Source organism: Gossypium hirsutum, chromosome D11 (assembly GCF_007990345.1).
Source record: "Gossypium hirsutum isolate 1008001.06 chromosome D11, Gossypium_hirsutum_v2.1, whole genome shotgun sequence".
NCBI lineage: Eukaryota > Viridiplantae > Streptophyta > Magnoliopsida > Malvales > Malvaceae > Gossypium > Gossypium hirsutum.
The window spans coordinates 28645278-28672731 of record NC_053447.1 but is presented as its reverse complement, the minus strand read 5'-3'; the positions used below and the strand labels follow the sequence as shown (position 1 = coordinate 28672731).

The following is a 27454-nucleotide window of genomic DNA, read 5'->3' as shown; positions in this document are numbered from 1 at the left end:
CGTGGGAACGATATATGTGCTCACCATAGTTATACTATTAATTGATAGGTGCACTTGCCTTAGTCATATTTTTAGTTACTTCACGACGCATCAAGTTTTTGGCACCATTGTCGGGGACTAAAATATTAGGAAAACTTTATTTCTATTCATTTAGCCATTTTTATTTTTATTTTTATTTTTATATTTTTGTTTCAATTTAATTTTTATATTCTATTGTTTTTTGTTTAATTCTAATAGGTTCTTTTGGGTTATGACTAGAGGAAACCTGTTGGAACCGTTAGTTTATGATAGTGAGATCGAGGAAACTGCTCACAAAAATCGGAGAGAAGCAAGACAAAGTCAACAGATTTTAATAGACGATCAAGAGGAAAAGGATATTACTGTGGAGATGAAAAATAATCAAATTAATTAGCAGCCTCCTGCATAGCCTACTCCTCGGACTATGTATGATTATGCTAAGCCTACTCTGACTAGGGTTGAATCGAGTATTGTCAGACTGACTATTGCTGCAAACAAATTTGAGCTGAAGTCGAACACAATTCAGATGGTACAACAATATGTCCAGTTTGATGGGTTACAAGATGAAGATCCAAATGCTCATTTAGCTAACTTTCTAGAGATTTGCAACACATTCAAGATTAATGGCTTTACTAATGATGTCATACGCTTACAGTTGTTCCCGTTCTCTATGAGGAGTAAGGTAAAATAGTGGTTGAATTCTCTTCCACGAGGTTCTATCCCGACTTGGGATCAAATGACTAAGAAGCTTTTGTTAAAGTACTTCCCACCGGTTAAAACAGCTAAGTTGAGGAACGACATTTCTTATTTTGCTCAAATTGAGTTGGAGACATTATATAATGCATGAGAGAGATTTAAATATCTTTTGAGAATGTGTCCTCATCATGGGTTACCTTTGTGGTTACAAGTTAAAACATTTTACAATGGTTTGAATCTCTTGACTAGGCAACTAATTGATGCAGCAACTGGCGGGACATTAAATAATAAGACACATGAAGCAACTCAAGAGTTTATTAAGGAGACGACACTAAATAGTTATCAATGGCAAGTCATGAGAACAAAATCGATTAAAGTAGCCGATGTTTTTAATATAGATGCAGTTTTATGTTAGTAAGTCAAGTGGAAGCATTGAGTAAAAAATTCATGACTTGAGTTGCAATAACACGATGAATCTAGTAATGAAATGTGATGCAACTAGAGAGGTGATAATCAATCCAGAATGTTTACCTTTCGGTTCTAACATGGAGCATGAGCAAGTCAACTTTATGGGTAACAATTCTAGACCTCAAAATAACCCCTATAGCAATAACTATAATACAAGATTGAGGAATCATCCAAATTTCTCTTGTGGTGGTCAAGGTAATCAAAGGTCATAACCCCCTCCGGGTTTTCAACAACCTTATCAGCAAGAAAAGAAATTGAACCTTGGGATGTTAACTAAATTTATTTCGGTGTCCGAAACTCGATTACGAAACATTAAGATAGCTTTGAAAAATCAGAAAGTATCGATTCAAGGGCTTGAAAATTAGATTGGGCAGCTTGCTAAACTTGTTTCGGAGAGACAACAAAGTAGCTTACCTAGTAACACCGAAACCAACCCAATTGTTATGCCTTATAAATGTTGAAAAAGCTTTGGCTGATTTGGGGGCTAGTGTATATGTTATGCCTTATAAAATGTTCAAACAACTTGGTCTCCGAGAACTAAAACCCACTAGGATGAGTATTCAATTAGTTGACAGATCAATTAGGTATCCTAAGGTTATTATTGAGGATGTACTTGTGAAAGTAGATAAATTTATATTCCCTATTGATTTCGTTATACTATACATAGATAAGGCTATTGAATTCCCAATTATCTTAGATCGACCCTTTTTAGCCACTGCTAGAACTGTTATTGATGTGGGTAATGGTGAACTTGTACTCAGTGTAGGTGATGAAAATATTACTCTTCAAGCACGTGATTTTGTTAGAGTTCCTAGTGAGCGAGATGATACTCGTTATTCTGTTAATGTTAGTAATCATACGGCTCGACATTCTTTACAAGAAATTACCAATGAGTATGTGTTTGAACAATGTTCGTTTCAAGGTGACAAAAATAAGGGACAAGTGAAGAGCGAATGGTGCAGCTCGATGAATTAGATGAATGAAAAACAAAGGTTGATGAAAACCCTAGAACGATCAAAGAAATAACTAAGCAACGTCATAGTGTGCATGTAAAGAGGACGAACCAATTCAAAGTTGGGGACAAAGTGCTACTGGACAAGTCAGATCCATGAATGTTCCCTTCAGAGCTTAAGTCAAGAGGGTCGAACTCATTTGTAGTACAAAACGTATTTTCATACAGAACCATTGAGGTAACACACCCTGATTTTGGCACATTCAAGGTAAACAGCCATCGTCTCAAACTTTATTTTAGTGGTAAAACTAATAAAGAAATAGAGGAGCTTCGGCTTCAAAATCAGCCTTAACCGTTAGCTTAAAAAGGGAAGTCGGGCTTAGATTCTAAATAAACGCTTCTCAGGAGGCAACACGAGTGTTTTTATTTTATTTATTTATTTTACTTTCTTGTTATTTTAAAAAAATAAAAAAAATAGTACATTTATTTTTATTACTTAAAAAATTTTGAAAAAATTCAAAAAAGAATTCACACGGCTTGGACACACGGTTTGGACACATGGGTGTGTCATAGGTCGTGTGAACACTGGAGCTAATTTTTCAAAACTATTTTTGACCCACGCGGTCTGAATTGAGTTACATAGCTTGGAGACATGACCGTGTGAGACACACGACCTGACACACATGCGTGTGCTAAACCGTGTGGCCCACACGACCTCATACACGAGTGTGGGAGAAGTGAATGAGCACCTCACATGGCCTGGACATGTGGGCGTGTCACAAGCCATGTGGATACTAGAGCAAAAATTTGAAAAAAAAATTTAATAGGCCACACGACCTTAGAGACATACACGGTCTGGCCACACGGTCATGTGGCTCACATGGCTTGGCCACACTGCCATATGGCTCACATGGCTTAGCACATGGACATGTACCCTCTTTTTAATGCTAGGAATTTTTCATTTTTTTTTCTTTCTTCATTTACCCAAACACCATCGTGGGTACCCACCAAACCAACCATCCTTTCTCTTTTTATTTTTTTAATTTTTAATTATTTATTTCTTTATTATTAATATTATTATTTCCATTTTTATTCTTCTAAGCTGGTTATTAAAATAGTATCAGATTTTTTTACTTTTGAATTACTTATATTTTATTTAGTTTTATGTTTTATTTGATTTTTTGTTATTTGTTTTTATTTTACAAAATTCTATGTTTTATTTTATTTTTATTTTGAATTTTACTGTTATTGCTTTATCAGTTGTTTTTCTATTTTGTATCCCTTTATCTTATTTATTTTTGTCTATATTCTTACTAGTGTGCTCAGAAACATGTACTTGATTTAGAATCTCCTACGATTCAAAATTTTTACTATTCCAATGAATTAATCCAAATTCAAGGCAGTTTTAGTTCTCTCCCTCTGATACGAGTCACAAAGGCCTTAGATGCGTATACCAAGGAAAAAGAAAATCAAGATTCACTTTTTTGTTTTCAAGAAAATCAAGAAACAGAATCTTGGTCCAATTTTGTTGTTTTAAGCGATTTCAAGAATCAAGAAAATCAAGATTTCAAATCTTGGAAATCTTGGTCCAAGAAACCGAATCGTGCAACTAAGGCGCATTGGATCTCAATTACGAGCATTAACAAGCCCAAGTTCTTGAAGACACGGCCCAATAAGATGTTCCAAGCCCAATCCTGAAATTTAAATCAGACTTAGTTGAAAATCAGGCCAAATTGTCAAAGTGGCCCAATTTGTAAAATTTTAATTCTTTAAATACTTAGTTTTAATTTTTAGACTTTATAAATAAATTTCTATGTAAAAATTCAGCCCAAAGAGGCCCATTAAAGGCCTTGGACGAAATTCCCTTGAAAGTCAAAAAAAATTAGGTTTTTTTTTTAGTTTTCCTATTAGGACTAGGAAAATAGTTAGAAGGCCTATATGTATGGCTTAGCCAGCCACCCTTATACACATTACACTAGAATTACATTGAAAATTTCATATTTTCTTTGAGTGAAAATTCTCTTTGAGTTCTTCAAGAATTTTCTTTAGAAGTAGTTTTAACAATCTTTTTGATTGTGGGAGCCATCTTCAGCCTTCTTCTTGCCATTGATCTTTATTGGAGGGGAGATTAGAGCCGTTTGAAGGGAGTTGTGAAATCTTTTGGGATTTCAAGGCTTCTTAGGACTTTTCTTTATTCTTTTGCTATTCATTCTTCTTTATTAAATTTTGCTTATGCCATTTTGTTGAATAATTTGGGATTAATTATTTTTGTTTCTTTTCAGCCATTCCAAACTTCAAAATCTGATTCGGCACTTCCTTGGACATAAAGAAACATTTTTGATTCACAAAAATCCCCCTTTTCTTGCCATCCAATCCCTAGAACTAGTGTCCATTGATTTCACAATCTGTTTTTAATTTAGTTGATGTTTTGTGTTCTTTGATAGTTTCGGCTGATTGGAAGTTAATCTTGGGGCTTAATTTCGTGTTCTTCGCTTCCAAGAACATCTATTCATAAGTGTTTTGATTCTTGGCTGTTCTTTATTAATTTGGGGATTTTTAGTTTCCAGATCTAATTGATTCTAATTAACTTTTGTTGTTTCGTTTCAGATCCAAACGTTTAGAGTTTTCGTATGAGTTTCCCGTGACTTGACAACTCGATCTTGGTCCGCGCGCAACCCTCTATCATTTGGTATCAGATTTTGGGCGTTTTGGGTGTTCTTGGTTGATTTCTAAACTGATCTCTATTTTTTAAACTACAAACAGCAGTTTTACCCAGGAAAATTTTTCGAAAAAAATTCATTTGAGTGGGTAAAAGTTGTATGATTGATCTGAAATTTTACATACATATTTTTGGCACTGTTATTGAATATAAAAAAATATTTCCCGCAAAAAATTCAGTCGAAAAAGTCAAAATAATTGAAAAATACGAAATCCAATAAAAATTTAAAAAAAGATTCAGCGGGTTGAGTTTAGTGCCCAAACTTTCCAGATCAAAAATTCAATATTTAAGGACATTCCAGATTTAATTTCATGATTTTTGGAGATTAGGAACACCTCGAACGAAGTTGGCAAGTTACTCCATAGTTTTTCGGGTTTTTCGATTTCAGCAATTTTTATTGATTCTTAGCTGTAGGTTTTCATTTGTTTGCCTTTATTCTTCCTTTACACTATCTAACACCTTCTTGTTTCTTGTGTTAGTAGGATTTTAAGGTGTGCACAATTCTTCCTCGGTGCAACACAAATTAATTGGTGTCTCGTCAGTTTTTGGCATCTTAGTGCAAATTAGGACTCTTTGGTAGTTTCGGTTCATACACTTTCTAATTGGTTGATGTAGACTCTACTAAAGAACTCACAAGACTGAATTCTATCTCATTGAGAATTTGATTTTTCTTTTTGAGTGACTAACGGTGAAGTTTGCTAATTTTTCTTTTGAGTGTTGAGTATTTGTTTTACAGGTATTTCAAAAAAAAAGAGAAAAAAAATAAGATGGTAGTCTACCGCACCCTTAACATCCAAATGGGAGACGATTGTAATAACCAAAGGACCAATATTTTCCATTCTAGGTGTTTTATTAAAGGTAACTTATGTTCACTTATTATTGACAGTGGGAGTTGTTCGAATATAATTAGCAGCTATTTGGTGGATTCCTTAAAGTTACCTTGTATCGAGCACCCTAAGCCGTATCACCTTCAGTGGCTTAATGAATGCTCAAAAGTTAAAGTTACAAAACAGTCCTTGATCACTTTTAAGCTTGGGAATTACGAGGATGAGGTATGGTGTGATATGGTCCCAATGTATGCGACACACTTGCTCCTTGGACGGCCTTGGCAATTTGATCGTGATGTTACACACCAAGGCAAGCTCAATAGATACTCTCTTGTGTTTAAAGGCCGAAAATTCACTCTTGCTCCTTTAAATCCCAATGATGTATATAAAGATCAATTAAAAATGATGAAATTTTGTGAGGGGGTGAGGGAGAAAGGACAAATAAAAAAGACAGAGAGAAAAGAGGCTAGTAGTGAAAAAAGTCAAAATTTAAATGGCCCAAAGGTGAGTGAATCTGCAAGTGGTAAAACTAGAGAGAAAATTTTGATTGCAACAAAAAAAGATGTGCGGAGAGCCCTACTCAATAAACATCCTTGTATCCTTGTGAGGTTTAGGCAAAACTATTTATCTCTATCTAACATTAATGGATATTTGCCTAGTGTGTTTCAATGTCTTTTGCAGGATTATATAGATGTCTTTAGTGAGGCTTCTAAAGGTTTACCACCTTTACGTGGGATAGAACACTTCTATTGGCCTCATATGAAGAAGGACGTCGAAAAGGTATGTTCTAAGTGCATCACATGTAAACAAGCAAAATCTGATTCCTACTTCACCATGGGTAGACTTATCCATGGATTTTATTCTAGGATTGCCACGAACTAAGAAAGGAAGTGTGAGTTGTCATTCTCTTGATTTGCCTTATGTAAAATCCGCGAATTTGTGCAAATCTGTTTTGGTGAATAAAAAAAGTTTTGAATGTATGTTGGTATGTATGCAAAAATCCTCATGGTTTAACTTGATTGGTTTAATGAAATCTTTGTTACACTTCGGCATGACTAATCAAAATCAAGTTTTTAAACCCGGAATCTGTTTTGGTATATTTTGTTGGAAAATCAAGCATCATCTATTGTGTGCAAATACTTTCTGTTATTTTGATACTTGGTTTTTGAATAAGGTAACAAAATTTGCCAAATTTGTTTTCAATTTATATTCATCCCTTAAATAGTTTATGTGGTTGTACATGAAGTTTGAGTTCCATTTGACAAAGGTTAACTCAACAACAAAGCTTCGACTACACTATGCCCCCGGTGAGCGAAGGTTTGTATTAAATGGAAAAGGTAAGATTGACCCTTATTCTTCTGCTTATAAAGGTAAGATGCTTGAAACTTTTGAAACACTTTTGTACTCCTCGGATAGTGACAAAGATCATGTTGATGATTTAATTTTTGTAAAACACTTATATCGAAACGTGATTGACTGTCCTATTTTATTAATTGATGATCTATCTGTTTTGATGGTTGATAAAAAGATTCTTGTTTTTGATAATGCATGTGTGAGTGAATCTATAGACCGTCGATTAACGCATGGTATGATTGTGCAACTCTGTGAACCGTGTGAACCTTTTCAAATACCTACTTGTGATGATTACGTTTACCATTTGATTTATTACTCGCAATTTATTCACGGTTTGTGGAAACAATTTGAGATGATTGAATGCCTTAAAACATGTACATCTTTGTTTCGAATATTTGACGAGGCATCGGTGAGTAAATTAGCTTGTTTGCATGGTAATCTGAATCTGTCCATTCGCATGCATTATACTTGTTTTGTTATGCTTATGATTGGACTACAAGTTCTACTTTCAATGTGGCTGACTTATCTCCATTTGATTTTTCAGATTTGAGAATGAATCTTTTTGCGAAAGGGGGGAATGATACGAGTCACAAAGGCCTTAGATGCGTATATGAAGGAAAAAGAAAATCAAGATTCACTTTCTTGTTTTCAAGAAAATCAAGAAACCGAATCTTGGTCCAATTTTGCTGTTTTGAGCGATTTCAAGAATCAAGAATATCAGATTTCAAATCTTGGAAATCTTGGTCCAAGAAATCGAATCTTGCAACTAAGGCGCATTGGATCTCAGTTACGAGAATTAACAAGCCCGAGTTCTTGAAGACAAGGCCCAATAAGATGTTCCAAGCCCAATCCTGAAATTTAAATCAGACTTAGTTAAAAATCAGGCCAAATTGTCAAAGTGGCCCAATTTGTAAAATTTTAATTCTTTAAATACTTAGTTTTAATTTTTAGACTTTATAAATAAATTTCTATGTAAAAATTTAGCCCAAAGAGGCCCATTAAAGGCCTTGGACGAAATTCCCTTGAAAGTAAAAAAAAATTAGGTTTTTTTTTAGTTTTCCTATTAGGACTAGGAAAATAGTTAGAAGGCCTATATGTATGGCTTGGCCAGCCACCCTTATACACATTACACTAGAATTACATTGAAAATTTCAGATTTGCTTTGAGTGAAAATTCTCTTTGAGTTCTTCAAGAATTTTCTCTTGAGTTTTCTTTAGAAGTAGTTTTAACAATCTTTTTGATTGTGGGAGCCATCTTCAGCCTTTTTCTTGCCATTGATCTTCATTAGAGGGGAGATTAGATCCGTTTGAAGGGAGTTGTGAAATCTTTTGGGATTTCAAGGCTTCTTAGGACTTTTCTTTATTCTTTTGTTGTTCATTCTTCTTTATTAAATTCTGCTTGTGCCGTTTTGTTGAATAATTTAGGATTAATTATTCTTGTTTCATTTCATCCATTCCAAACTTCAAGATCTGATTCGGCACTTCCTTGGACATAAAGAAACATTTTTTATTCACAAAAATCCCCCTTTTCTTGCCGTCCAATCCCTAGAACTAGTGTCCATTGATTTCGCAATCTGTTTTTAATTTAGTTGCTGTTTTGTGTTCTTTGATAGTTTCAGCTGATTGGAAGTTAATCTTGGGGTTTAATTTCGTGTTCTTCGCTTCAAAGAACATCTATTTATAAGTGTTTTGATTCTTGACTGTTCTTTATTAATTTGGGGATTTTTAGTTTCCAGATCTAATTGATTCTAATTAAGTTTTGCTGTTTCGTTTCAGATCCAAACGTTTAGAGTTTTCGTAGGAGTTTCCCGTGGCTTGACAATTCGATCTTGGTCCGCACACAACCCTCTATCACCCTCCCTTATGATATTTTGCTTATTATTTTTATACTTGTTTATACATTGAAGACAATGTAAATCTTAAGTGTGTAGAGGATGTTTATATGCTTATGCGATGAAATCTTTGAATTATTGTTTGTGTTTAAGTAATTTTCTCACACCTATCATTGAAGTTAATTTTTTTTTAATTTAGAGTTTTGAGTGATTCTATTTTAAGAATAATTTGTGGATGTTTGTGAATTGTGTCATTTATACTTTAAGACACGAGAGAGTCAAACATGATAAGTTATTTTTCAGAAATTATTATTTTAGGTTATCTACCTGAATTGAAGCATTTTCTTAAAATTTTAAATTAGCAAGTTTGACATCAAAACCATAATTTTTTGTAGGCTTTTAAGCCTATTGAGCAAATATTTTTCGTACTCATTTTATTTTTGGTTGTGAGCATGTCGACTTGATTTGTTATTCTAGAGCTTGTTTCGATTATGCATGTCGAGACCATATTATTGATTTGATACACTGAGATGATAGAGGCACTTAGAATTTAACCAACTTAACCTTTAACCAGCTTACCTGTTGAATTAAACCCTTGTAAATCTCGTTGATCCTAACACATTATTTTCTAACCCGTTAATGTGAACTCATAACCTATATCTATGTTGTAGAATTATCCTTCTCATTGACTACCTTTTTGTCGAGATTTGATTTGGTTAGTTGTCTGACTATGTTTCATTATTTTCAAAATATATATAAATTGACTGAGCTTGAATCGTTAGTTTCATATTATGTTGAAAAACTCATTTTTATTCTTTATTTCTTGTTGATATAAATTCTTTTAATTCGGCATCTGATTTTTTTTCTATTTTGGTAACTTATCAGCTCTACTCTCAATTATAACAAACTCTTCTGACTTGTTCCATACCATTAACCTAAGCCCCATTACAACCTTGTTAAGACCTCTTGATGGGTGTATCATTTGATTTTCAAGCAAGCCTATGGTAATAACATTTCTTGTTCGACTATTGAGTGCATATTACTTGAACCTTAAATACTTTGAGTGCTTTGAGTGAATCATTAGTGAGGATGTTCTTGTTGATTTTGAATTTCAAATAATTATTGAGATAGAGGAGATGTCTAATGTTTTTAAAGCTTAAAATTATCTACTTTGATTGCTTATGATGTTTAGTGTCATTTTAGTGTGAATTTCCAATGCATGATTATCTGTAAATTATCCTAAGACGTTATCGGTGAAAATAACAAATTAAGAGAAGTTAACTTGAATGTGGGTTGACGATTTTGCTTGAGGATAAGCAAACGCTTAAGTGTGGAGATATTTGATAAGTGTTAAAAGTAACATGTTTTAATCTCATTCTTAATGTATTTTTGGGTGATTATTTGATGTTAATGATGAATTTTATGCTCCTAATCCTTTAAATTCATGTTTTTATACTTAGGAGAGCATTTGGGAGCAAAAGGAGTGAAAAACGAGTGAAAACTGGAAAATTAGAGTAAGGTATAGAAGTTATACGGGCTGACCCCTTCTACACAACCGTGTGAGCCACACGGGCTGCCACATAGCCATGTGACAGGTCGTGTCGATTTTGCGAATTGGCACTCTGAACTACGAGAAAACACCATTTTTAGGTTTTTTGGGCATTCTAAGACATATGTATATATTAAAAAATAAGAAGATAGGAGAGGACTGTCATAGAATATTCAAGAAAACAACTCAAAAAATACCATTGAAGTCGATTCTCAAGCAGATTTCTGTCAAGATTAAATATTCGCATTTTATTTCTTAGGAGATTAACATGAGTTTCTTTTTTTTCTATCGATTATACTGTGTTTAGGATGTTTTTATTTTCAAGGATGAACTAATTTTCTAAATACCTATGGGAGACGAACATTATGATGGATTCTACCGTTTAAATTTTATTTTGTGCAATAAATACTTACATATTGTTCTCAATTATGTGTGCTTAATTATTGGTTTGATATTTCTAGATTATTGACTCATGTTTGATGTGCTTAAATCAGATGAGGAATAGACTCTGTTTAAGAGTAGACCTTGCGTAATTGAGTGGAGTTGCATGCAATGCTAGAAACAGGACGACATAAATCTACCGGATTAGAGTCAAATCTAATAGGGGAATCCATAGCATGAGTTAATGTGATAATAGGGGTTTTAATTAAAAAGAAATTTCAATTAATCAACCTAGAGTCAGTTGCTCTTACTCTCGAAAGAGATATTAGTATAATTTAGGGATTTCTATGGATCAAGATACTAAGCAAAGAAAGTGCATAATTTAGATTGATAATGACAGATGAAATTTAGGTGAATTCTTTCTTGGGTATTGTTTGCATCTTGGTTGTTAATTGTTTATTTCCTAAATTGTTCTTTGTCGAGTTCGTTAGTTAAATAATTTTGTTAATTTTAGTTTTCAATCCATCATTCAAATTATTCGGTTAAATAATAGAAAGACAATAATTACTAGTACTTTTACTTTCCGTGCGAACGATAAATGCGTTTATCGTAACTATACTATTAATTGATAGGTGCACTTGCCTTAGTCAGATTTTTAGTTAGTTCACGATATATCAGTGGATGAATAAAAAAATCGAAAAATTAAATAATTATTTTGTATCTTTTCACATAAAAGAAACTTCATTACCACATGTGTATATTAGCCAATCATAATTAATTGTTTAGGTAATAGATCTGGCCCTCTCTTTTAGCTCCCTTTGGATCCTACTAGCCTTTTACTAGAGTAAGATGTGGATATTTTTTAAGAGGTTTTTTTTTCCTTAAAAGAACCTCATTGTCGACTAATTAACCTATAAAGGCCCATTTCCAAGTATATTTACGAAAATGGGCCAATTTCTGCATTATTTACCGAAAACGGCCGATTTTGGCAAAACCCATATACGTAGGAGCATTTTAGGATGAAATTTCCAGCAAATCGCGCCCCTAGAGGAGTGTTTTTTTCCATGTCAGCACAAAACGCGCTAGCGTGGACGCGCTTTGCTGACGTGGAAAAAACACTCCCCCAGGAGCGCGTTTTGCTCCGTGTTTTTCCTAAGTTAGGGCTTTTTGAATGTTTAGTCCCTAGGGTTTTTTGGTTTAGGGTTTTTTAGGGTTAGGGTTTTGTTAGAATAATTTAGGGTTAGGTTTGTAGGATTTAGGGTTTTGTTAAAATAATTTAAGGTTCTAGGTTTTAGAAATTTTTAAAAATAAATCAGGATTTAGTGTTTTTTAAATTAATTAAATTACGGTTTAGGGATTTTAAATAAATTAATTAAATTTGGTTTTAGTGTTTTTAAGAAAATTAATTAAAATTGGATTTAGTTTTTTTTTAAATATTGTGTTTAGGTTTAGGGTTTAGGAACAATTATATTGACAATAAAAATTATAGTGACAGCAAAGCGCGTCCACATCAGAATGATTTTTTTTTATTTTCATCTCGCAACCACAATTATGTTTCAATCTAAATACATAATTCACTAGTCATTTTAATTTTACTGTTACAATTTTTAATATCACTACCCCACCACTATTATTATTTTCACTCTCACCTAATTTAATCCTTTTGTCCATGAAATTGCCTTCACAAATTAGACAATTTAGGGTGGGGTTAGAGGTACTCATAGGTCAGGTCGGGTCGGGTCGGGCTCAACTAAAAATTCAGTCTCATTTACTAGGCATTGGCCCGGTCCAGCCTAAAAAATGGGCCTAAAATTTTGTCCAAGCCTGACCCGAATAAAAATGATAAAACCCGGACCCGACTTGGCCCGCCCGTATTAATTTTTATATAATTTTTAAATATATATAATACATCAAAAATACTAAAAACATCAAAATAGTTATTCCTTAACAAATTGAAAATAAATTTTAAAAAATATGTAAACTCAAATAACACTAAGATAAATGCAACTTAACAAGCAAATGCCTCTAAAATAATAATAATAAATTAACAAATGCCTTTAAAATAATAACAAAATTAACAATAAAATAAATTTTATATAATATCCAAACAATAACAACAAAATAGTAGTAATATAATATTAAAATGGTAGTAAAATATGAAGAAAATAATAAGAAAATAAAATTAAAAAAAAAAGAACAAATTTTTTTGTCCTTTAATGAATTCGCTCCGGGCCTGGGCCAAAATTGCCTTACCCGAGGTCCGGCCCATTTTTTAAACGGGCCTTATTTTTTGTCCAAGCCCATTTTTTGAGCCTACATTTTTGTCTAAATCCTTCCACATTTCGGGCGAGTCTTTGAGCAGAGCCGGGTGGCTTGACTCATGATCAGGTGTAGGTGGGGTTGGGTTGGGTTATATTAAGAAGAAACAACCTACAGGTGAAAAAAAAATAGAATAAAATAAAAATAAAAATGTTAATGTGTGAGTACTTTTAAAAAGGCTTTAATTTGATTCTTTTTTGGGTAACACTTAAGTCGCAGGCTAATTCAATAAAAAAGACTTAAATTTGATATTAAATAAGATTTATACTTTGATTTTGTATATTTGAGTTTAAGTTTTTATTATTTCATTAATCAAATTAATGTTATTTACTCATGAAATTAGATTCAACCCAAAATAATAATATTATACATAATTTAAGCAAAGTTTCAGAATATTAAGGAAAAAGTGTCTGAATATGAAAAATATAATTTCAAAAGTGTTTTGAGTTTTTTGAAGGAAAAAGAAAAAGTGTATGAAAACGAAGTCAAAAGAGCCTAAGAAATTGACAAAAGAAATGATTTCAAGGTTGAATTTAGGTAATTAAACCCAAATTATTTATCATTTTATTTTTTAACATCTTATATTTAGTAATTATATTAATTTTATATTATTTCAAGTTGAATGGGTTAAACTCAAAAAAAATATTTTATTCATTCATAAAACTAAACTCGAGACTAGAGGTGTTCACCGGTCAGGCCAGGCCAAGCATGATAGTAGCATATTTTATGCTTGTTTAAGCCTAGCCCGAAATTTGGGCTTAAATTTTTGCCTAAACTCGCCCATATTTGTAAAAGACTAATCCAAGTCTATTTTAGTCCGTCCATATTATTTTTAATTTTTTAAAAATATTTATATTATATTATTTTAATATTTAATAATTTTGTATATTTTTTATTTATTAAAAAATTTTATACAGTCATCTTAACATTTTTTTAATGTTTACATTACAATAGTATTATATATTTAGTATAAGTTTATTTTTTAATGTATTCTAAATTACATAATATTAAGTATTATAAACTTAAAATAGATTGGGCCGGGCTCAAGACTTGAATGCTTAAGTTTAAGCCCGACTCATATTTTAAACGGGCTTTTTTTTGCCCAAATTATCTCAAATTTCGAGCAGACCTTCGAGCCTGAGTGATAACTTGACCCATGAATAAGTCTACTCCAGACTCTAATCACATAATTCGTAATAGTTCTTATTTTTATAAGAGAATAAAGATAATCTAAGAATAGAATTTAACCATTTAAATTAATTAATTAATAAAAGTATTTTGAAAGGTTTAGTTAAGAACATGAATCATAGATCATGATAATGTAAGATTAAAAAAATAAGTCTTTTTATCATTCATCATTTTTTTTAAACATGTAGATATATTCAAAAGCCAAAATGCTCATTTCAAACAAATCATGCTATGTATCCTCTGCTAAAACTAGCCTCCATCGAAGTGGCTTCATTTAAAGCAACTACGCGGTTTCACTCTACATTCTAGAATATTGGAATAAAAATAGGTTTCTAGGCGTAGCTGGAACCAAACTTGAAGTCCCTCAACTATTCAAGATTCCAATCCATTTACATTCTCCATCATAAAAAAAGAAGACAGAAAAGAAAGAGTGAAGGCTGGGTTAAGCACATAGAGAAACTTCTTCTTCAGGCTTAAGATTTTTTGAACCGACTTATCGATTTCTTATAAAATCATACCTGAGTTGAAAGAACCCAGAGTTTTTGTGTTTAAAGATGAGTTACTACAATCAACAGCAGCCTCCTGTTGGAGTTCCTCCTCCTCAAGGTATTTGTTTTAACTCTGGTTTTGATTTTTTTTTTTTAACATGTGATGGAGTTTTTAGGTTTTAATTTCTTTGATGGGGGGTTGGATTTACAGGGTATCCTCCAAAAGATGCATATCCACCGCCTGGATACCCAGCTGAAGGTTATGCCTACCCGCCGCCTCCACAGTATCAGTATGCAGCGGCGCCACCGCCAAGGCAGCAGCAGGAAACCGGTTTTCTTGAAGGCTGGTAAAACTTCTTCACTTTCGAGCATACTATAACAACTAGTGTTGTCATGATTTTAATTTCTAGGCCTTTTTTCTGAAGGTTGATTCTGTTTTTTTTCAGCCTTGCCTGGCATAATAAATATGAAGTAATTTATATTATGTGTTGTTTGTTGTGCAGTTTAGCAGCACTTTGCTGTTGTTGTCTTCTGGATGCTTGCTTCTAAGGAGAAAGAAGAGGACAACGGTTGATGGTTGATCATCCTCATGGTTTAATATGTTTTTAGTAGATCCAATTCCGATGTATTAACATGAACATTTGTCTCCCTTTAACTATGTCAGAACATCTCATTTTCTCATTCATGAATTGTTTTGATATTTCTCATTTATAATAACACTGTAATGTGGGGAAAAGAAAAAGAATGGGAACTTTGTTTCTAAGATTGCCGCATCTTCTCACGTGCATTTTTGTTTTCTGGAATCGATTCTATGGAAAATTGAAATTTTATTCCACCCGGGCATGATGCCTTCACGCATTCAATGTTTTGCTTCCGAGTCAGCTAACTCATATCAACTGATTAACTTTATGAATTTTTATATTTTATCAGCTTCACTTTTTACCATCTTACAAGTCCTGATTTATTTTTTAAAAAATTAATTAAACTCTTATTTGATTTTTGTAAATTCAGTGATTCAATTAGATACAAAAGATTTGTATGAACTTAATTAATTTTCTTTTAAAATAGTGCATATCGTCGACCTTTTTAGTTTCATTCTTTAAGTTAATTGCATCATATATATATTTATTAAGGAGGGTAAAAGTTATTATGTAACAATCATTTTAGGAAAAGATAAAACAGTAACATTTTCATGCAGCACATTCAAAGCAAAATTAATTGGTTGGAACCAAGAGTAAAAGTTAATAATTAATCCTTTTGTAGCTTTTGTTAAGCAATCAGTCATCTTATCACCGATGCACATATCTAATACCAATATCCCGAACTCGACGCAATAGGTCTCGAATAATATGAATTACATATGAATCTGGTTGTTGTATCATCGGAGTGCCTTTATAATTCGACATTATAATTCACCTTTATAATTCGAATAATAAGGAGTATCATCGGAGCACTTTCCTCTTTTCCTTGTTATTCGACATTACACCTATCACCAACCTGATTATAATTCACCAAACCTGCACTCATTCACGTCTCACTTACTTTCTTATAACAACTCTTGAGGGACTAAGCCAAATCTACTGCAACACGTATAACACGTATATAGGGGCTACTCCTTAACTTCTTACATTCAAAGGATCAGCTAAATCGAAACTTGTATACCACTTAATTTGTAACACCCTATACCCGATCCAATCACCAAATTCAAGTATCATATGTTACACTAATCCAAATAACTTAAACAGTACTCATATTTCGGATTTGATTACACACTTTCATAACTCAAATTTTGAGAATCTAAATAATACAAAAACTCGTACACAAATGGTGGGTAAATTTTACGAGCTTAATCTTAAAGTTTTTTTTTTACATTTTTTGGACTTATACTAGAATACGAACATAATTAAATTAAACCCCGCAGCTAGGCCTCTAGGGGTGCCCCTTTATATACCTGAACAGCTACAACACGCCATTTACTCTGGTAGAAACTGACTTGGTCCCTCTTGATACCTATATCATTATCTAATATTGCATTCAAGCAACAAATTTATAAGATCAAAGAAACTTAGTGAGATATGCACATAGCTTGTATATATATTTGTATAAACCTTGAGAAACTAAAGTGTCTAGCTTATAATTAAACTCCATGTTTTCGTAGAAGGATTTTACCACTCAGCTAACAAGACTAGTGCCTTAATTACTTTGAGCCATTCATTGGCGAACATAATCTTTGATACTAATATTTATTACTCTAAATTGGCGATACTCCATGTTTTTTAATAATGTTCGTAACGCGGGTCCCTATCAAAACACAATCTATTCTTATCATTCTCTTCTCCTGGGGAATTTGATTCTTATAGTGTAACCTCCATAGCACTCGCCTATTACGGTCCATTCCTTAAAGGGTTTCATTGGACTTGCGACACCTACCTGAGGCAGATCAATAAAATTTTGCTTTTCACTAACCTTGGCAGACTTCGTTACTCATTTAGTCTTAGGCTGGCATTTTCTTCCCAAAAAACTCCGGTAGGTTTTCCCAAACTTAAGGCCATTTCTTGGTTGGTCTACCATTGAAGTCCGTGAACTATTTAGCCCAATTTCGCATCCACTCAAACAGTGTGGGATCCGCACCTTCCTTAGCAGACTTGAATTAAACATAATATGTATACCTCCTTATCTAATGAGTCACTTTCTCTTTTTACCCTTATTAGTTTGAGATGTTTTCTAGATCACTCTTATCATCGCCTTTTGGCGAATTCTCTACTAGTATACTGATCTATGGACTTTCCCAATGTAACCTCGTGTTTATTGTCCTGGCGGATTACCTTAGTTGCCACAACCGAGATATGATCTTACACGTTAGACCTTCGCCCCATAAAGCCTGTTGATCGTCGTCGCGATGATGTTCTATGGAACTTAAATAAAATCATCACAGTGTCACCCCGAAAGACCAGTTGACATAATTTCTTTTCACGTTCTACATTGATGCTCAAACACCAAAATGTCCTCTCTACAAGGCCCGGAGTTTCGCACATCACGATTTGCTCCCAGCGATCCTAGATGACGAAATTTTAACGGAATTATAATTTCTTTATTCCTCATTCCATTCCTCCATTTTGTCATTCTTAATATTGATGCTCAAACATCACATTATCCCCTCCGCAAGGCTCGAAACTCTGCACATCACGGGTGCACTCAACAACACTGTATACCAGTATCTAACAAAATCACCCTTCCCTAATCCTAACTTCGTCTAACCCATTGATAGTTTCCCCTCTATACCATGTATACAATAATTATGCATACCATACAAATTATTGTTATGCATGCATCACGCCAGAAAATTATTCAATAACTATATACTATTAAACAATCAGCAATTAGCTGGCAATTTCGTGCAACAACATATATCAATCAAAAGGAAAAATGTAAGAACTCACATTGCTTCCTTATCATTGTTAGTTTAGCTTGTCTGAATCGTTAGAGCCTCTTTTTTCCTAATAGCTAAACATGATAATCATTTACTAGATAAGCTAAAGATGTCTAGATTTTAAAACTCAGAATCCATCATTGTAGGAAGCTTTTAAGAGTTCTTACTCTATCTTTTTCTTTAATCTGTAAGAATAGAGTGGTAAAGAAACTTACCAGGTCTTTAATTTCTTTACTACCAGTCTTCAAATCACATGATTATGTAGCATACGAATCTTTCTTTAGTTAAATTCTTTTACTCTTCAGAGCAACTAGAGAATGTGATGTTATAGGAAGAAAAATATGGAAACAGAATTAAGAAATTCTATCTCCATAGGCACATATCTATATATATACTCATTTGGTATGATCTTCAATGATTGCCACAACCATTCATTCTTAATCATTTTGTCCCTCACTATGGAACCAACTAGTTCCATCCTAATCGAACCAAAATTGAGATCCAACTATTCACAATTCAACCTTCGAATTTTTTTGAATTTCCTAGTAGAGTCCGAAAATTTTCTAATCCTTTCAATTTAATCTTAACCATCCTTGAATTTTTGGGTCAGTAAAGATAACCTAGTGTTAAATAAACATGGCAACCCTCCTCATTGCATGCATCAGTTCTTTTGAAGAAGAAGCAACAGAGTGGTTTACGTAATGGGCCTGGCCCACTAAAGTGTTGTCATCTACAATGACCACAGTTGTGTGATTCGATTCTGGTAAGGTCGTAGCTCTAACAATAACGGGATTGAAACCAAGTGGGATCCGAGGCCCATTTCGCTTACTTTCTCCCACCCTCACTTCCTTAGACCAATCTTTCTTAAGGGTAGATTGTGGCTTTTTTCCATTAGCCTTTATGATTGACCTACCATTAATTTTTCTTCCATGTGAATCCTTTGCTAACCCTTCAGAATTTGATCCCTTTAAAATCTCTCGCCTTGATTCTTTCCCTTTTAAATTGGCCTTATTTTTCATTTTAGAATATTTAGCTTCCTTATTTTTCATTTGATAATATTCAATTTCATTATCAAAAATAGTTTCATTCTCATCACTATTATATTCTAATATTTGGAAGCGTGATTTGCTCACTTCCTCAACTAGTGGTTGATCTTGTTTTCCTTTTATAATAGACTTTCCCAAAATATTTGGTCTTTGTCTACAGGTCGGAGCTTGCATACAAGGTTTTTATAGAGAAACTGGATCCTTCATAGCACTCGTGATTGTAACTGTCACAGTATCAATAGTTGGTACCACTGTTGGTTCCGTCGAGTCCACCTTTTTATCATTCTCTTGCTATTTCGGATAGCTTTCCTTAGTGTGTCCATAGCAACCACACTCATAACAGATGACAGGCAAGCCATCATACTCCACATATTGAACATGACCATCAATACCAACACAAGAAATTAAAGGTTTTTTTAGATCAACCACTACAATCAGGTGAGCAAAGCAACCCCTTTTCGCTTATGTCATGTTATAATAAACTTTTACAATCTTTCCCAGCATTTTAGAGATAATTCTCAACAAACCTTTAGTATAGTATCGATATGAAAGTCAAGGAAACCTTACTCATACCACCATTTTCGAAGGATAACTTTCACTTGTTGTGAAATCTCGACTCCATGGTTGTATCAAAAGATAATGTCCATAAATCATTTATGAACCTCCCATCAAAGCATTATCATAGTCTTTTTGATTAGTGAGTTTAACCAGGAAAAAATTGTTATCAAGATCAACCACCTAGAATCTCCCAGTTAAACCCCAAAAAGATTGTAAATGACCTACCAGAGCTTTGTAGCTAATATTTTTTTCCAAAGAGACGTGCTACAACTATCTTAGCCATGCTCCTATCAATCTATTCATGAATCCGCTCAAAAAAAGTTACCTCAGGATACTCGCCTTCGGTACTCATCCTCCCCAATTTCAAGTTCCGACTCTACAAGCACTTCATCCTCTAACCCTATATCCTTCACATTCCTTACAAGTTTGTCTCGCCATGAAACTTTTGGGAGGCCATCTTCCATTACCACATCCTCTGGCTTTGGACCATTAGGAGATTTATTCTTGACTTACTTTATGGCCCTCTCAAGGCCTTCAAGGACCGTGGACCCTAGTCATTCTAGCGAGGCAGAAAAAAAAGACTCTAGCGGCAAAATAGAACCCATTTTTTTTAGTATTGCTGTCAAATCTTTTCCATCATATGTCTTTAAATTCAAAACACCTCATTTGGTTACTGGTATAATAACATAAGGGAAAGTGTATTTAATACATATGTATTAACATTAGTAAAAGCTAGTGTACTAATATAAGTAAATAATCCAATGTTTGGTAGGTGAATTGAAAAGAATGTAATAGACATATTTTGTTTTGTTTCGTTATGGTATTGAACAAGTAAAATTTAGATTGCCAGTACAGGAGGTCGTAGGTTCGAGAGCGTTGAAGCGCATTATCCTCTTATTTAAGGGTTGGGGAGAGGTTATAACCTAGTTCTAGGTATTATATCAAAAAGAACATATATGATTTAATGAGATTATTGTTCAAAATAAAAAAAAAGTATATTTTATTATGAAACATCATTTTGTATTTAACGAAAGAGAACTCAGAAAATCAAATGAATGCTTAAAAATCATAGTGAAGTGTGAAAAGTGATGTGGGCACATTTATTAGAACACTAATAAATAAATATAAAAAAATGAAAATTTCAAACTAACATAGTTCAAACTTAATTTACATTTATGAAATCTTACTGAGAAAAGTGTCCACTATATTCTCAAATACAATAGATGATTTAAAGCCCAACTCCCTTACAAATTGTTGCAGCCTCACTATTGTATCACCAAGTGAGCTCATGATAGAAAAGCACAAATTGAACTCAATTTTCCGCTCAAAGCTCTACATATCCTACAAATACTTACAATCCTTCGGCTATAAGCAATAGGTAAATAGGATGATAATCAGCTTAGCTTGTTGATCTGCACCGTATCGAATTTGCAAATTGACCAGATCAAATTCAGTCTTAAATATATTTAGATTCATGCTGCAATCACTTGGACCTTCATAAGTTATACCCCAAAGGCCTTTTCTGTAACCCAATTCCTATTGGGTCACACCTCCGATGTGCAAATGAAAAAAAAATCGGGTTTATGATTAATTTTTATATTTTATTAACTTGATGTCATAAGTCATCATACCACCAACTCAAATATAAAATTATTAAATTATATTTTGATATATAAATTAAATTATTTTTTATAAAATAATTATTATATATAATAAATCAATAAAAAAATTGGATTTCGAGTCAATATCATGCATAATAAATATTTAACTTTTATGTAGCTAAATCACTGATTAATTTTTTATCAACTTTTAGCAAATGTATTTAATTAATTTATATATAATTTTAGTTTTTTAATAAAATTTAATTATTAAAAATATAATTTTTACTCACAGCGTGAGTGGAATAAATAGTAGTTTATATATCGTTACTGCAAGTAAAGTTTAATGCATGCAGTATATAATAAATAACTGAAATTTCATGGTTAGAGTCACCACGCATGGCTGCTTCATTTTCAACGGCTCACGTACCCCCCTTCTCCTCCGCACGAAACGAACTTTTTTCATCCTGTCATGGCTTCGGAAACAGCGTCGTGAGATTGAAGCCCCAATTGAAGTTTCAGACTCAGTCTCTTAAACACAAACCCAGGCCTAAACGAGGTGAGTCGATTAAGCGCGACGTGATTAACGAAGACGATAGCGTTGACGAGACTTACAACTCCGTCGACGATAAGCAGTTCGTGTGGTGGTTCCGTGAGGCTTGGCCTTACCTGTGGGCCCATCTTGGCGGCACTTTTGTTGTTATTATTGCTGGCGAAATTGTTGCTTCTCCCTTCTTAGACGTCATTTTAAACGCAAATACTAAATCAATAAAAGAATTTTAAAAAACTTCTAGATCTTATTTACGATCAACGGTTTAAATTGTTTTTTGTCTTTTTGTTTTTATTTGCAGGATATCGCGTTTTTGCATCACCTGGGGATCAGATTTGTTCTTGTTCCAGGAACTGACGTGATGATCGACAAGCTTTTGGCTGAGAGAGGTGATCCAATAAAATAAAGGAAACCATTTCATGTTCCTTATTTCTCATTTTAGAAACATATTTTTGCTGAATTTCAGCGCATATTTTATGTTCAATGTTCCAGTCTTTATCTCTCGCTTTCACTATGATTAGATTTTTTTTGTTTACATAAGTAGATTGTAACATTTAAGATGAACTATGAACCATTACAGGGCGTGAACCCAAGTATGTTGGCAGCTATAGAATAACAGACTCTGAATCATTAGATGCTGCAATGAAAGCGGCAGGAGGGATTCGTCTAACCATAGAAGCAAAACTTTCACCTGGACCTTCCATATTTAATATTCGTAGACATGGAGATACTAGCCGTTTGCATGAAGTTGGTGTCAGTGTTGCTGGTGGTAACTTCCTTGCAGCCAAGGTTAGAATGTTCCTGTTTTTAATATAACATTTGGATTTGGGTTATGCTTTTATGTAGATTTATGTTCTTCTCTTCGAAACTATGACTATACCCTTGTAAATCATATAGTGGGAATATATCATTTTTTCCTTGCGTATTTACATGTAGTGATTATGGGTGGCCTGTAAAAGCATGTTTTTTGCATGTAGTATGTAGTTCGCTGTTAGACATCTTCTGTTTTTGCTTATTTTAATCTTTTTAAAACCTTTTGCAGAGAAGAGGAGTTGTCGAAGGTGTTGATTATGGAGCATCGGGTGAAGTAAAGAAAGTAGATGTTGCTCGCATGTATGAGAGGCTTGATGGTGGTTGTATAGTGATACTAAGCAATCTGGGGTATTCTAGCTCTGGAGAAGTTTTGAATTGCAAGTATGCTGTATAACTTTCAGTGGTATTTTATTGCAGCTTGCTTTTTTTATCTATTATCTGATGAAGTGAAAATTCTTTGATTTATCATTCTAAAGGAGCTTTTTGGGGGGGAGTTGGGGGAGGGGGGGGGAGATTAATATTGTGCAAATCTTATAGCAGCTATTGTTGATCAGGAAAGTCATCTGCAATGAGAAAAGGCATCTTTTCCCATTTTACAATTTCTATCTTCATTTAGTTCTATCTAAGTTGCTCTATCTAAGTTGCTTTTCTCATTTACAGAGGGATCACTTAGTTTGGTGTCTATCTCAGTAAGGTATATTTTTACGATAAGCAAGATGTCAATCACAAAGTTTTGGTAGAGAAATATCCCACTGTGGAAGTTACATTCTCTTAAGGGATCGAATATACTTTGTCTCAGCATGAGCAGTCCTTATATTCTTTGCATATGTAGTTTAATTTTGAAAGCTAGTTCTATTTAACTAAAACTTATGTTTACTTCATGGTGCCTCATTACTAGCCTAAATTTTTTGTTTTACTTCCCACTGATTTTAACCTGATTGCTAATACTTAATGTTTTCATAAATTTCAGTGCGTATGAGGTTGCTACAGCTTGTGCATTAGCTATTGGAGCAGATAAACTTATTTGCGTTATAGATGGCCCAATTTTGGATGAGTATGGACGCCTTATTAATTTCCTGCCTCTTCATGAAGCTGATATGCTAATCCGTCAGCGGGCCAAGCAAAGTGAGATAGCGACCAAATATGTGAAAGCTGTTGGTGAATATCTCACTAGCATTGGACATACTGGTTCTACTGCAGTTGTCCACTGTTAGAAGAATGGCAAGGCTCCTAATAGTACACATTATGCAACCTTTCAGAATGGCATTGGTTTTGATAATGGCACTGGACTACGGTCTGGAGAACAGGGTTTTGCTATTGGAGGGCTGGAGCGGCTAAGTAGACTAAATGGTTACCTTCCAGAGTTGGCTGCTGCAGCTTTTGTCTGCAGAGTAAGTTACAATAGTTTCTCTGCCAACTTAGTAAATGTAGATACTTTCCCATGAAAGAAAAAAAATGGCCAATTGCAAGTTCTGCTTCATTGTCAGGGTGGTGTACAAAGAGTTCACCTGTTAGATGGCACAATTGGCGGGGTTTTATTGTTGGAACTATTCAAAAGAGACGGAATGGGGACAATGGTGGCCAGGTATTTGCAGTGAACTTATTGGTTAACCTTAAGGGAAATGTTTGCTGATAGGCAGTAAGCATTAGCATATACATTGTCAGCTTAATTTCCAATGTATCTGCATTTGCTTTGTGAGTTCTTAATCCCTGAATGATTTATAGCCTTGGATCTCTTGGTGGACTCTCCCACTCAGGTGGAGGGTTAACCTAAAATGGATGTTTTTGCAACTAAGTAATCAATAGAGTTAGGTACATATTATTTGAATTTCCTATTACTTAAGAGGACTTTCTAGTACTATAACAATCCATTTTCCAACCTGGTTTTCAGAAGCATGTGATACTTCTTAGTTAGTTGTTGGGCGTGTGTAATGCGCGAATCTGCTACATAACATTTAGTAACAGACAAACTGGAGGGATATGTTTTTCTAATATCCTTTTTCCAAAGATTAGGGATCTCAGAGCAACTTCTTGTGGCTGACTTTTTGTTAATTTACATGAAATGCTGTTGCAAGATTTAGTAAGTCATTAAGTTGTTTTGCATTCTGTTCATTGACTCTGGTGTTGCTTGTTATTTAGTGATCTATATGAAGGGGCTAGGATGGCTAAGGAAACAGATGTTGCTGGAAGCAAGCAAATCTTACAACCTTTAGAAGAGTCTGGTACATTGGTTCGCAGGAGTGTTGAGGAGGTATGTACTGTTTTAGTTATGAGCTTATTGAACCATAATAGACGTTTGGTCCTACCTTGCATGCTCTGTTTCTTCTACTTGTTCTTGGGGTCTTTTGGTTGTAAAGATGAAATTTGTTAAAACTGGCCTTTGTTTCAAGTCTTAACAAACAAAATGGTAATGGCAATTTGCCTTTTTTCTTTTGAGCTGGAGCCAGCATCTGAAAATGATAATGTTGTGTTGTTTTTTGTTTGTGCAGCTAGTTAAGACCCTAGATTCGTTCATTGTTATGGAAAGGGAAGGTCAAATTATTGCTTGTGCTGCTCTTTTTCCTTTCTTCAAGGACAAGTGTGGAGAAGTTGCTTGTATCGCAGTTTCTCCAGAATGCCGAGGACAAGGGCAGGGTTGCTTGGTATGATGTTGAACATCTTAGACTTCACTACTTATGCCATATAGGAAATGATTATACTTTGCTACCTATTCTGTTGAAGTTGACAGAGTTGCAATGTGAGAATTTGTTGGTTTCTGTCTTATGGAAGCGTATAAATGTATTTGCTGATAAGTTCAGTTCAGATTATCAAAGCATAGAAGGATGCTGAATTTCATCTGAGTGTGATTTTTTAATTTTATGGCCATCGTTTTGATTTGATATTTCTACAAGATAACATTATGTGGTCATCCAATCAGATCATTCCTAATAATAATTCTCTTGTTGGGCAGATTACATCGAGAAGAAAGCATCCTCCCTTGGATTGGATATGCTTTTCCTGCTGACTACTCGTACTGCTGATTGGTTTGCATTTTTCTCCCATTACTTATTAAACATTAATTATTAAAAGCATGCAGCTATTTCATGCTTCATTTACTTATAAGTTTGAAGTAGCTTTTTTAGTCACAGAGAGAGAGAGAGTTTGGTTTTGTTGGAATGTTGTTTCGGTTTATCACTATACCAGTACCTATTGGTAAGAAAGTGAACACCCTACTATGGTTTTGCAGGTTTGAAAGACGAGGCTTCAAAGAATGTTCCATTGACATGATACCCGACAAAAGGAGGCTAAGGATTAATCTATCCCGTAAATCCAAGTATTACATGAAGAAGTTCCTAGCAGATCGGAGTGGAATTATTGCTGATAAAGCATATGAATGAGCTAAGCAAAGGATAAAACTATGTTGTTTCACTTTTCAATTTTGTTGAAATACTCAGGTTTGATGCTCGTATTTGAGACATAGATATGAACATATGATTCTCCAAATACATAGAAGAAACCTAGAAAAATCTGATCATATACGTATCCAAAGTAGCATAGGATAAAGTGTCATGCCCCTTTAGTCAACCCTAACCAGGGATGCAACTTCATCCCATCTGGTTAGCTACAAAACCATATACTTAGTAGGGGAGGATCTGATTTTCTCTGCATCAGGTTTTTGTCATGGTTTGTGGTTTTACATAATTTTGTATGTTAAATGTAATTACTATAGTGCTTCACAAAATGATAAATAAATTGGCCCCTTCTTTTATGGTTTATTTGTAACTCCGAAGATAGAGTTACAGCCCTAAGGATTGCTGCATTTTCCATTTCTACTACTACTGAATTTAGATCTAAACATACAATTATTATACATTGATTGCATCTTCCATGTAAAGTCATATTAATTTTAGCGTAGTAAATAAATAATCTCTGCCTAGTATTTTTTTTTCAGAGAAAAAAAACTGGATAAAATATATTTATGGGTAAATACAGTTTTGATCTTCATGTTTGTATTGAGCTGCTTGTTTTCACTTTTCATTGTAGAATCCTAAATAAATTAACTGATCTGAAGAGGCTAATTATCTTGCAAATTTCCGCATTTATTAATATAATAAATTATTCAAATAATCATTTTCAACTACCAATTAAGTTTCATCCATCCTGATAATAATTAGGGTAAGCTATACCCGTACTCATTCAACTATTGATAAATTTCTTTTTTAGTCATTTAATTATAAAAAATTACAAAATTGTCATCAACTTTTCAATTTTGTTTTTTTTAGTTACTAACAGCTAAATGGCCAATAGAAAGATGACGTTGTAACTTTTAAAATTGGCATAAAAACAATTTTACTCTTATCATTTATATTTTGTGTCAATTTAATTTTGATTCTAAAAATTTAACCCTCAACATTTATACATTATGTAATTTGGTCTTTTTTGTAATTTTTCTTTTTCTGACCCTTTTTCTTAAAAAGCTAAAAAAAAATATCAATTAAATTTAATTGAAAATATACCAAGTGTAAACACTCAAAAATTCAAATAATAATTTTCATCTTTTTTTATTCTTTTAAAATTAACTCTCAATGTCACCAAAAAAAACTACAAAAAAGACCAAATTACACAATGTATATACCTTGAGGGTTAATTTTTTTTAAAATCAAGACCAAATTTGTAACACGCCTAACCCT

The 27454-nt window shown here is 33.5% G+C and overlaps 1 protein-coding gene, 1 non-coding gene and 1 pseudogene across 2 annotated transcripts; 2 read left to right on the top strand and 1 right to left on the bottom strand.

The window, feature by feature from the left end:
- Positions 1-802: 802 nt before the first annotated feature.
- LOC121223921 (small nucleolar RNA R71) lies at positions 803-909 on the bottom strand. Its single transcript, XR_005921387.1, has one exon. It is a non-coding gene; the product is annotated as a small nucleolar RNA R71 (small nucleolar RNA).
- A 13614-nt stretch (positions 910-14523) lies between these two features.
- LOC107913298 (cysteine-rich and transmembrane domain-containing protein WIH1) lies at positions 14524-15552 on the top strand. Its single transcript, XM_016841841.2, has 3 exons — positions 14524-14907; positions 15001-15136; positions 15293-15552. Exons 1-3 carry the CDS (start codon positions 14856-14858, stop codon positions 15336-15338), a joined length of 234 nt encoding a protein of 77 aa, XP_016697330.1. The 5' UTR covers positions 14524-14855; the 3' UTR covers positions 15339-15552.
- A 6249-nt stretch (positions 15553-21801) lies between these two features.
- Positions 21802-26532, top strand: LOC107911115 (probable amino-acid acetyltransferase NAGS2, chloroplastic; annotated as a pseudogene).
- Positions 26533-27454: the final 922 nt, after the last annotated feature.